At 36.1% G+C, this 12,792-nt stretch overlaps 1 protein-coding gene across 13 annotated transcripts in view; it reads left to right on the forward strand.

Annotated features, from left to right (window-relative positions):
• LOC149801529 (rho guanine nucleotide exchange factor 28-like) overlaps positions 1-12,792 on the forward strand; it is a 318,392-nt gene that overhangs the window by 208,626 nt on the left and 96,974 nt on the right. For all 13 annotated transcript variants that reach the window (XM_089955712.1, XM_089955716.1, XM_089955715.1 and 10 more), the window contains one exon: positions 11,555-11,642. In XM_089955712.1, coding sequence (XP_089811838.1) covers positions 11,555-11,642 — 88 coding nt within the window. The remainder of the gene's footprint in view (positions 1-11,554; positions 11,643-12,792) is intronic.

Here is a 12,792-nt window from a genome sequence, read left to right on the forward strand (position 1 = left end):
TCATGATTGTTCATGAAGTCATGAATTTGTTTTCATAGTGGTTGTAAGTCAAGTCCAACTGCAAACTGTACAGACAGACTCAGATCTGCAATCATATGCCTTATATACTTGCTTGTGAGATGTGACAGTCTGCATACAACAAAGATCCTGATCAGCCATAGCATAATGCACCTGCAGATCAGGGTCCATGTTGTTTCTTGTACTGATTAGTTCTAACAGACTGCACAGACCCTGATCACCCAGTATTCTGTGTCATGGCAGATCTGGGTCTGTTCAGTTTGCAGTTGGACATGTTTTATAAGTGAGTATATCTACTAATGCCACAGCAAATCTGGATCTATGCAGTTTGTTAAGAGTAATTGGTTGAATGACATTGACCCAGATCTGATGGCACATACCCAATGGCAGATCAAGGATTGTCTTCTGCAGACTTGATGTGTAAGTGATTATATATCGTAGTATAAATATTTACCAATGCGTGGCACAAAATTGAAAGTACTTGCATACAGCATTATTTCTAGGCTGAGTCGTACACTATCACATAACAAAAAAATTACTTTCTGTAATGCACATCTTCTGCCATGAAACTAAATATCCTTATATTCATCACATCAAAAGCGTGCGACTACTTTAGGTTTCATGTTCTTGGCATAAAACCTTTTTTTAGAGCTAATCCAATCTCATTATTCTCAGCATTGACAAGAAGAAAAAAATGTTCCGACTTTAAGTTACTACACACTTGCTCAACATTAATATCATCCAGCTTCAAATAGACCACCTGACCCCTATTTATCCTGCTCCGTGCCACTTTAATTTTTCCCTTCTTTCTTTCCAAACCAAGCAATTAAATTTAGGAAGCCTTCAACCTTTTTGGAAAGCTAATATTTGTTTAGCATAGTATCATTTAATTCATGGGTTTGAATGCAATAAATAGTTGTTGATGTCAGCAATGTGCTTAACTCGCTGTCGTTTTAGTTGATCCATGGATAATTAGTCAAGCTCTGATGCCAAGTTTGATGTTATATTTCCAGCTGGACAAAAGAAAAATTGATTTCATCATGGTCACTGCAGGATAATTATTGTCCATTGCAGCTCCATGGGAATTAAGATACATGACCAGATAGAAATTTAAGCAGGTGCCCTTGTCATTATTTTCAATTTTCACTAATCTGGGGATAATGATGCACAAGCTAGAGCAATGTTCAATTTGTAAGATTGTCCATTTCAATATCATTTAATTGTCAGTCACAGGATCATTTAATTGTCAGTTTCAGGATGGTCCATTTCTTTGTTTGAAGAATCAGGCATGTTTCTGACCACCTCTTATGACAATATTGAGCTTTACGTTATTAAGGATTTGATTATCGGGCGATGATTATTAATGCAAGGTCCAGGCAGATTTTATCCTTCACTTACAGTCAGTAGCCTGATCATTTGTACACATGGAGGAAAAATGTTCTCACAATATTTGACTAATGAATTTTTGGGTAAACCATTTTAAGCACAGCATGCTATTTTTTTTGTCCTCAAATTTTTGTGCCTGGTGCATTTTCTTTTTAAAGATGTGCATGCTTGGAGTAAACAAAATATTAGCATTTATCTGTAAGTATTTTCATCTTCAAAAATAGCTAATAAAAAGTATATGTGAAATTGGAGTTGACACAGTATATATTTAAAACAAAGCAGTATGCCTAAGCAAGATAAAATTGAGTTTCCATAGATACAATCATAATCGGTATCTTGTCTTGTAGCTATTAGGCCAAAGGTCATTTATGTTAAAAGTAGATATTCTAATAAGTTAGTAAAAAATTTAAAACAAGGACTATACATACATGGAAAGAACTGTAATCTTCAGTTATCATTTATTCTGACTCATCTGTAGACATTGTTGTTTTAATTCCATTGATGTTTCCTACAGCTGCTACCATCAATGCACACTCAATTTTAATAATAGCATAACACCTGCAGGCTGGAGGATTATAAAATGTGCCTGATTCACATTCCCGCATGCAAAAAGCGTCAACTTAAAGAAGCAGGAGCATAGATCTGGGTCGATGCAGTTTATTAGGAGTAATCATTTGAATAAACAACATAGAGTCTGATCTGTCAGCAGACACTATGCAATGGCAGATCAGGTTCTGTGTTGTTTGCAGTTGGAAATTTTGACTGTTTGCTTTGCCATGAAGCACTAAACCAATCCATATAGCATTGATCCTGGTACATATCATCACATAATCTGCGGGCATTTCAAGGTCATAACTTCAACTGCTTAAAATGTGGCCTGTTGGGGCACATGTGGCTTTGCTGCCGGCAGATGAGTCCTCATTATTCACAAGCAAGTAATTAATAATTTTCAGTAGTCAGAAAATAATGAGATACCGTATATATCTGCTTATAAGTTGAGTACAGCTGCAAATAAACTATACCTTGATCTGCCATTGCAAAATGAGCCAGCTGATTAGATGATGTAGTTTGTTGGGAATAATCAGTAAAAAATGCATAGAACTACCAGCACATTAACTGACTAGAAGTGTAGTTTGCAGTTGGATGCAATTTGCAAGCATATATTTGGCATCATTTCCAGGAATGGAAAGATAACAAGGTACATTCTGGTCTATTGATCAGATTTGTAAATCTTCTGTTATGGTAATATTCAGAATATCAGATAATGTTACTAGTTTAATGAAATGTACACTTCACTGTGTTGTGTTATGTGGATGCAATTAGAACCAAGTTCATTATTGCAGGAGACAGTGGTTTACACTTTGTCGTTAACTTGACAAAAAGGCAAAATAGGCATTGATGCTGTGGAAGGGTTGAGATGTAGCTGTAAGATATTGCTTGGTGTGTGTTACTGTGAGATACCTGAAATTCATGGGTTCCAATTTTTGTGGTTTTCATGGGTGAACTGGACCATGAATTTATAGTTGCAAAGAAATATCTGCAAAGTCAGCACATGCGTGTGCACAAACACAGTCTGCATTTTCTTTAAGAGCTCCACATTTACTTGTATGCCAGATGTTAGCATGAAATTATTGTGCCTTAATTACAATGTGAATACTGACATGCACATGAAATAACTTAAGCACCAATAGTATTGGAGAACAAATTCATGTGACGATAAATATTGTGAAATTATTTTTTGGCAAGTTTGTTCGTTTTTCAAATGATTATTTTGTTAAATATTATGATCTGAAGTTGCACCAGGAGCAGTTTTTTATGATTGTAAAATGCCCCACTGATTGGGGGGTGCTGCCCTTCGAGACCCCATTGGAGGAGGACACCCAAAGCCCCCCTTTCCAATTTTCAGCTTTTCTATGGAATACCAAAATCACGTCTGCTATTGGTATGTATGCCTATTGCTAAGGTTGTAATATGCAGACGCGTGTTTTGTATGCAGGAGAGAAAAGATGTTAATATTCTCTACGAGTTGATGTTATTATGATGTTCTTATTTCTCATACTGTCACATTTATATAGAGATGTTTATTATTAATAAATAATAAGTATGATTTTTTAAAAATAATTTAAAAAAAAAATAATAAATAGTAAGTCCTTCCCCTAATTTGGTGTGTCACGGGTGGGTTTTGGTTTAAGACAGATATCTTTGCTGAGCATTCAGGTACCGTTGCATGTTTCAAAAGACATCCATCCTATGTTTGTACCTATTTATTTGTTAATTGGCATGAGTAGGTGTAATTTGAGTCTTAGCTTAATACAGATCAAATAATAATAATTTCACACCATCACCCACCAATTTGTCATGTTAAGGGCGGGTTTTTGTATAAGACATATCTTTGCAGAGTTTTCATGTACCGTTGCATGTTTCAAAGACATCCATCTGATTTTGTACTTATTTAGCTGTTTAATTGGCATGGGATGTCTTATTTGTGATTTACATACCCTCTTTTTTCCCAATGTCCATGAGGAAATTTATATTTTGATAAGTTAACCCTAGATTTGGATTTTGGTTTTTAAGGAACTCTGGGTAGGTCGGTAGGGCCCCTATAGTGTTTTGATTTTTCCTAAATATTATTCTTTGTTCCCTATACTATTGGCAGGAATTGAAGAGTTGATATTGCTTGCCAGATGTTTTCCAAAGAAGTTGGCCAGTTTGGATTTTCCTAGTATTATCCTGTAATGATTTTTTGATCTTGGCTTCTGACATGTTGGTGGTTTGGTTTTTCTTATGGTTTTGTTTTGTGTGGAATAAAGGGTGTGCCCCTTCTTGCTGCTGTCCTATAGTTCTTGCCATAGCCCATTTCATACCGAATTTAACCGAGTTGCTCCGTAATTATCCGAATAACCTCCTGAGTTACTTTATACTCCAGCCAATCAAACGCTGGTGGGTACATGTACATAATAAAATGGCGTCCATTGTTGTTTAGAAATATTTTAGAAATAAAATTAATTAAATGATTGAAATTTATATGTAAATTATCCACAGACTTTCAAAAACAAATCTGATAAACTCATATGAAACACATTTTATTATAGTGACGTTTCGGATGCACAGAAATAGTTTGAACAACTTGCTCTTTGATTGCCAGGATTAAATTTGTTTACTGCGACAGTGTTTCCTTACTCACATGTACATGTCCAGATGTAAACAGCTCAAAGCTACTCTCTCATATGGTTTGAAATCCACCCTGTTTTCCAGAAAATAAGACTTAGATGGTTCCAGTATTAAATTTCGTCAATATCTGCGGCAGCATCGCTGTTGAATATGCATTTTTCAACTCGATAAACGATGTTGAAGTAGTTACAGAAGCTGATGCTTAAGCGTTAGCCATATTTTGCCCACCACCTATTACGGTCAGCTGACCACCTGCCACGTGATCAAAATTCCAAGCAGATTACGAAGTTCACCGAAGTCTGCATGAAATGGGCTATTGGTTATCAGTCTTAGTATGAATAATACTGTAAAGTTCTTATACGCTTTAGTTTAGTGCCATTGAAGTAGGTTTTTGCAGATATTGTTTGGCCATATGGCCAGCTTTTTCATTACCTGCTAGTCCAGTATGGGAGGGTACCCACATGAATTCTACTATTTGGTCAGTATTTAATAATTGTTTAATTATGTGTTTAGTTTGTCTCAGAAAATTGCTGATAGAGTTGTTGGACTTAATTGAGTTGATCACACTTAGGGAGTCGCTAATGATTATTGCTTTGCTGGTTTTTGTTTGTTGGACCCATTTAAGTGCTTCTATTATGGCCCAGAATTCAGCTGTGTAAATTGAGCAGCTGTCTGGTAATCTAGCTCCGAATGTTGAATTAGCTTCAGGTATGTTTATTGCCGCTGCTGTTTTGCTAGGGTTTGTAATTTTGGAGCCATCAGTGTATATTTTGGTAAATCCCGTGTATTTTTCTTCTAGTTTGGTTAGTATTCTGACTCTGATTTCATGTTCCTGTTCGTGTTTGGAACTGTATGTTAGGCTGTTGTGTTAATATTAGGGCTTCTGCAGGGATGGTCCTGGCTTTTAAAAAGCTGTCGCCAAAAAAATCACCAACCTCAATATTTTGTCACCAATTTTCAAAAAGTGTCGCCAAAACAAGTAGTGTACATTTTTCCAAGTGTTAATTTAGTCTATTAACGTAACAGGCAATGAAAATTACAAAAGATGGGTTAGTTAATACTGTAATTACAACAGGCATTAACAAAATGTTACAAAGTGTTACATTAAGATCCGTCGCGATTTTAGGGCTGCCCCCATTTTGAATGCAGTTTCAAAGTCTAATTTTTCACATCTGTACATGCTGATTCTCATTAAATTCTCGAGAGATGAGATGCAGAGTTTATTTCTGATGTCAGTTTTTATGAGGTTCATCTTACTGAATCCACTTCACAGTCTACAGTACTGACAGATGACACCAGTAGTCTCTCTGCGCGCCCCCCCCCCCCCCCCCCCGCTCCCTTATGGCTAGCTTCACAAAGCTTGTAGTGAATTGCTTCCTAAATCCCAAGAATGATCACTGAATGCTGTATTTTCTCGACAAGCAAACTAGGATCTCCATTCCCACGAATGAAACTTACACGAGTCAACACCTGGCAATATTGGACCGTATATATAAGCATAAATTCACACCCAATTTAGGGATTCTTTCACTCCTGTATTTTGAGAAATAAATAATTATTATTAATTATGCAAAACTGTTTTTGTTTTTTTTTTTTGCTGTCTCTTGCTGCAGAGTTTAAGTCTCTGCAGCCGTAACACCGATTGATGGCAAAAGGAAAAGATCAATGAGTAAAATTCTGCGCTGGCAACAGATATAATTGTGATTGAGATTTTTTCCCTTTGCTTTGTATTTATACACAGTAGTCGGTACTTCAAAGGTTATCAGTTTTCTATGAAGGTTCAGCAAAACTATTGTATTGGTATATGTAAAAAAAATAACAGAAGGATTAGCCATTCAGTTAATTGTATCTGTTCTATTCGCGTCCTCAGAAGTCGGTCAGTTGTAGGTATAGTTCGGTAGCATGATTGACTGTATCACAGCATACAGTACTCAGCCCAGATGTCAGCATAAGCAGATTAATGCACTGTAAAGATGGGGTTGTCAATACGAACAAAGGATCGTTTGTGTAACAGATTGATTCCAATGCATTGCTTAGTGAAGTTTGTGGCTTCCTTTCGTTCTCCCTTTTAATTTATCCAGTCCAAATCCATGATTGTATGTACAAATTAAATAACCAAAAAGTCTGTCGCCAAAGAAATCGCCAGATGTGATATTTTTGTTGCCAATAAGGAAAAAAAATCGCAATTTGCGACATTGGCGAAGCCCAGGACGATCCCTGCTTCTGTCCAACCATGGTGTTGTCTCTAGTGAGGTTGATTTAGTGCTCCTGTGCATAAGGCCAGTGCCTTGTATTGGATTGTATAAAGTTTTTTAAGAGTGGTTTGGTTTGCTGATGCATAAACTTGGAACGCATAGTCCATTTTGGATCTTATTAGCTATTTATACAATGTTAATAGAATTTCTTGGTTGGCCCCCCCCCACGTAGTTCCTTTAAGGTGGCATAATAGATTTAAATCAGTTTTGCATTTTTGGACCAGCTCCTTGATATGGTATTTCCATGATAGGTGTTCGTCAAAGTTCATTCCTAGAAATTTGGCTACCTTGATGAACTGTATTATTTTCCCTCGTATGTATAGTTTGGAGGCTTCTATGGTCTTTGTAATGTGTGGAGAGAACATAATGGCTTCTGTTTTACTGTTGGATATTTTGAAATCCCGTTTATCTGCCCACCGACCTATTTGGTTTAGACTATCTTGAATATGCTCACTGACTGTTTTTCTGTTAGGATTTCCTGTTTTCCATATCCTGCTATCGTCATCGAATTGGGATAGGTCTATTTTATCTTTATTTTATTGTCGAGGTCGTTTACCATAATGTTGAATAGGGTTGGGTTAAGAACACTTCCTTGAGGTGTACCGTTTTTTAGGTGGTGTATGTCTGAATATTGATCCCCTATTTTTGTTAATATTTTCCGATCTGATACAGTGTCTGATATCCAGTTATGAATGCTGCCAGTTATACCATATAGATTTAGTTTTGCAATTAGTCCCTAAGTCCAGACATGGTCAAATGCTTTTTCTAGATCGAGAAGGACTGCAGTTAGGTATACACTTGCATTTGGCATTAAATGCTAGCCTGATATTTGCTTCTTACCCGAGTACCGGTAATTGGTCTAGGGTGGATTTTTTGTTGTGAAAGATGCCTTGAGATTCAGAAATATAGTTGTTGATTTTTAGATGGTATTAAAGTCTCTCATTAATCATGGTTTCCATTATTTTGCCTATGTTGTCAGTTAGTGATATGGGCCTATATGAATTTGATGTCAGATGGATTTTTACCAGGTTTGGGTATTGGAATGACAATTGCTTTTTTCCAACTTTTGGGTAGTTGACCCTTCCACCAGCTATTATTGAGCAGATCGAATAGTATTTCGGCTACGTTTTCAGGGATATATTTGTAGATTTCATAACCAAGTTGATCTTCCTCGGGTGAGGTTGCCTTTTTCTTAGCTAGTGCAGCTGTCCATTCTATTATTGAAAAGTCCTTGTTTAATTGCAGTTGTTTAGTTCCTAGATCAGTGAATAGGCTTGGATGTTTTTGTTCAACTTTTTGGCAGTGATCTTGAAATTTCTTTGTATGGTTGGTGTTGCTACTTATACTTGCAAAGTGTGATGCCAAGCATTTTGCCTTTTCTTTATTAGTTAGAATTGCTTTGATCTTGTCCCATACCTGTTTTGCATTTGTTCACATCATCATCATATTTAAATTATAGACGTAATCGCCCATACAGGCATGCACGTCTGTTTACTATCCGAAAGGATCTGTTTTAATTGGTCATGGGAAGCAGAATGGTGCCACATTACCCAGACAATACTGTGCATAGAAGGCACTATTTAATTGAGCTGTCACGTCTTGGGTCAACATGATTGGCTTCATAGACCCTAGCGACCTGAATATAAGGCTATACTTGAGTGGGGATAGACCCAGCACACACTCGAGTTAAAGGTAGCAATTCAGTATGCATTTACTGCGCCAGGTGTCGACCAAGCAGTATGTGATGCCAGTAGATAAGCATTTGTTTATGTTCGACCTGGCTTTTTAAACAATCCTAGCGGACTTCAGAGAGAACGTTCCCTAAAGACCCATTCTAGAACTAAAGTTCTGGTCTGATTGTGTTAGGTGCAGACCCTTTATCTAACTCTACATATCAGAATGCACAGAATCTAAATGACGTAATCCAAAATAAAGCCATATGTAATCTCCATACACATTCTTTTCCCACAGATACTGTATGTTAGAATTTCCAAAAATATTACTGTGAGTAGGAAATTACCTGTAAACTTTATCCTTTTGAGCAAATTAATTCAGAATTAAACTATAACTACCCAACTCTATTTTAAACACTTTACACCTACTAAAAGAGATTCAAATTTCCCTTCAACTGGTCTCTAATTGTAATGTTTAAGTATTAAGGCAAACTTGCTGTAATTAATTTTAATTAGCTTTACTTATTTTCAATTTCATTTTCGAAATGGCCTGGTCAAGTTGTGTAAACTTTTTAGTATTTCTTTGGACATGCCCTATCAAAGTTGTACCCAGGATGGCTCACCTGGCATGGGTGTGGCTTGTATAGCAACCAGGTAGAAAATTGGCAGAATGATACTTATTGCTCAGAAAGTGTAGGTTGTATTGCATGTTTTAAAAATAACATTAAAAATACTTTCTCTTGTAGACTGTATTAACATATGTATTGGACTGAAGGTAATAGCATAAATAAAGACTAGCTTTCATGTATATACAAAAGATGCCAGTGTACCATCTGGTCCAGCTGACATCACTCAAAGTTAAAAACAATTAAGTAACATATTAAAGTCACGAGTTTTACAAATACCTGGAGATTATCCCAACATGGGTGTCTTCTCACCCATGGTACATTCTGTATTACTACATTTGCCTTTTAGACCCTTGTTGATGCCAGGTAGGTTTGGGCCTTTTCTGTTCATAATTTTCTCGGTTCTAATTGTGACAAATAGAAAAATGCAGTGACTGGTTTTCACAAATTTAATTGTTACAGTCATAATGGCAAGTGAATTTAAGGGTCACATTTGGTTCAGGAAGTATGTAAAGGAAAGCCATAGTGGAGATGAACCTTGAAGATAACAGCATAACAAGGGAACATGTTACAGACAAGCTGTTTCTTATGAAATATGTAGACAGATACCATATACGCTCATTTATAATTTGAGTAGAAATGCAAGCAACATGGACCTCTATATGTCATTGCATAAAGTAACAGCAGATCAAGGTCTGTGTTGTTTGTTCTACTGATTACTCCTAACAAACTTCGTAGGCTGAGACCTGCTGGCACTTTATAAGACAGCAGAACTGGGTCTGTGCAATAGCATTGGACATGCAAGCTAGTGAATATGGTAGTGTGATTATTGATGTTCTTTGCAACTTAATTCATTGTTGTACAGGAATGATTACAACTATCTTTTTGGATTACATTACAACAATGTGTACTAAATTTCATTTCAAACAGTGTAATAGTTTTGTGTGATAAGTGTATGTGTTTGTGTGTGTGTGTATATATATATATATATATATATATATATATATATATATATATATATATATATATATATATATAAAAACAGGTAGAGACACTACCTTGGATAATTGACAAGCTCAACTGCCGTCAGAGGATTTTACTCAAACAACAGCTCAGATGCCTATCTCAGTTTAGAGTTGTGGTTAAGTACTGACAATCTTGATCGCAGAAATTTGTTTTGCAAAGGTGTTCCATAAATGTCTGTTTTAAAGGCAACATTTTTGTGGATAAGTTGAGGGATAATTTCAAGTTAAATTGATCATGTTATATACTGGGTCAGTCACATCATGTTATATATTGGGTCAGTCACATCATGTTATATATTGGGTCAGTCACATCATGTTATATATTGGGTCAGTCAAATCATGTTATATATTGGGTCAGTCACATCATGTTATATATTGGGTCAGTCAAATCATGTTATATATTGGGTCAGTCACATCATGTTATATATTGGCTCAGTCACATCATGCTATATATTAGGTCAGTCGTTAACAATTTTAATAGGAAATAGTAATGGCTTGAGCGACATTGTGTACATCAGTGACTATACCATGTACATCAGTGACTCTACCATTGAAGTTTTATCGTACCATGCTTCCTCATTATAATGATGACCATGGAAGCCTTCGAACATGCCACCTTAATAAGTAATTGATACATATAATTATACTAACTTGCATGCCTTACAACAAGAACTGTTATAAAGAAGGGCTTTATAGCAGGGGAATGATGTACTGTATTAATAGGAAAAGTCATATTGTTTCTCACCAGTGTTAGCAGATTGTATGAGGTATTACATGCATGCATTACTGACCATTGGTTCCTATCTTGAAAATATTGTTATCTCGGCTATTTCTTAATACATGTAGATGCCTCATATCAGAGTAGGAATTTTACCAATAGACCATCATGGCAGCCACAGTACAATTGGCACCATATTCATTTTCACCCAACATAATATGTATCATGTAAAGTCTATAGGTAAAAATCCTAATTTGATATGAGGCAGCTATTAAGAAATAGCCGAGATAACAACTGATGTCATATTGACGTTGGGAATTTTTCGCCAGAAGACTTCTTCTGATACCTACTTGGTTCTAAAAAAAAAAATAGTGTCTGTTTGACATGAGATACGTCGATACAGCAGGTGATTTGAACATTTTTTCCACAAAGAATATCAGAGATGGTTTCAGTCCTCGAACTTAAGGAAGAAATGGTCTTATCTTGAATTCCTAGAAACTACTTTTTCTCCAGTGTAGCATCATTCCCTTCAAGTTTAAGTGATGTAACATAACAGTATGTTTAGTGGGTAAGAGAAGAGTTTTTATTTAACGAAACATTAATGAAAGTGTTGAAAAATTCAGTGATAATGATGAGGACAATAATGACAGTAAAGATGATGACGTGTTTCTGTTTCTTCCAGGCTCAGCGAAACAGTGGGGCTCCGGCTGTTGAGGGTGATGGCATGTCTGCTTATGGGGACAAAACAGGGCTGTCTCAGTCTGCACCAAGTAAGAAGACCATTCTTTGTCTTGCCTGTGGTGCATGTGCAAATAGTTACATGTCAGCCACAGATTGCAGTGTTGTTCAGCTACAGTATTTTTCAGATAATAAACTCGTGTATGTAATAGAGAGTCTGACAGAATGGCAGCACAAAGCTAATCATATGGTGCCAGTTCAAAGTTAAATTAAAATAATGTAAACATAAAGAATTGCAAAAAATGTAAGCAAGATGAATCTATCCATATAAATGCAATCATATACTTAAAGAAAAAATGGTAAGGACATTAATGTAGAAAATAAAGACAAGTAAATATAAATAATATAAACTTTTAAGACCTAGGGTTCAGCAGTTAAACTTCATCATGTCCTGTATTTCATCTTTTACTGACTTTTGACTTTTACATTTATTTCATTGCCACATACATTTATGGCATACTATGCACAGACTTACAATCATGCCTACATATACAACAATGAAGGGGCCCCAAGTGACTGAGTGGTCTAAAGCGCTCTCCGTTATGGATCACTGCCATCTCACCTGTCTGTGTAGGTTCGAGTCTTGGATTTGGCCAATGTGGGTATGTGAGAAAGCTTGCCAGTAGCTTCTCGAGGGTCGGTGGTTCTTTCCTTGGTTTACCTGGGTTCTTCCTCCACCATTAATACTGGCTGCCATGTATAGCCTATCTTGTGCTGAAAAATGGCGTTAAACCCTACAACAACAACAACAACAACAACAATAAAACTTGGCATATGGGTGCATCTGATTAAGTAACATACCCATTACTGCAAAGAAAAGGTCTGTGTGACCCGTATGTTCTACTCTAGTCAATATTTAAATTTTGTGTTTATTTATTGGATCTTTTTTAATGTTAGAATCATGGCTGCATCTCTGTTAATACTACACCCATATAGCAAAAGTAGGTCTCTATTTATATTGTGTACTTTGCAGAGATAGGTTAAATATTTGTGTTTATGTAACTCGTAACCACAAAAAAAATGTCCATCCTGTGTACTGTCAGTATTAATGACTGCATTGTTTATTTTGATATTTGCAGCAGGTTAGCATTGTATTGTGTTGCAAATGTGAATGACGATAGTAATTAAACGAATTTGTGCTTTATATGAGGCCTATGCTATAGTGGTTAAGCAAGGAAATTA

Source organism: Sinohyriopsis cumingii, chromosome 4 (genome assembly GCF_028554795.1).
Source record: "Sinohyriopsis cumingii isolate HCF-2022 chromosome 4, ASM2855479v2, whole genome shotgun sequence".
In the NCBI taxonomy this organism is placed as follows: Eukaryota; Metazoa; Mollusca; class Bivalvia; order Unionida; family Unionidae; genus Sinohyriopsis; species Sinohyriopsis cumingii.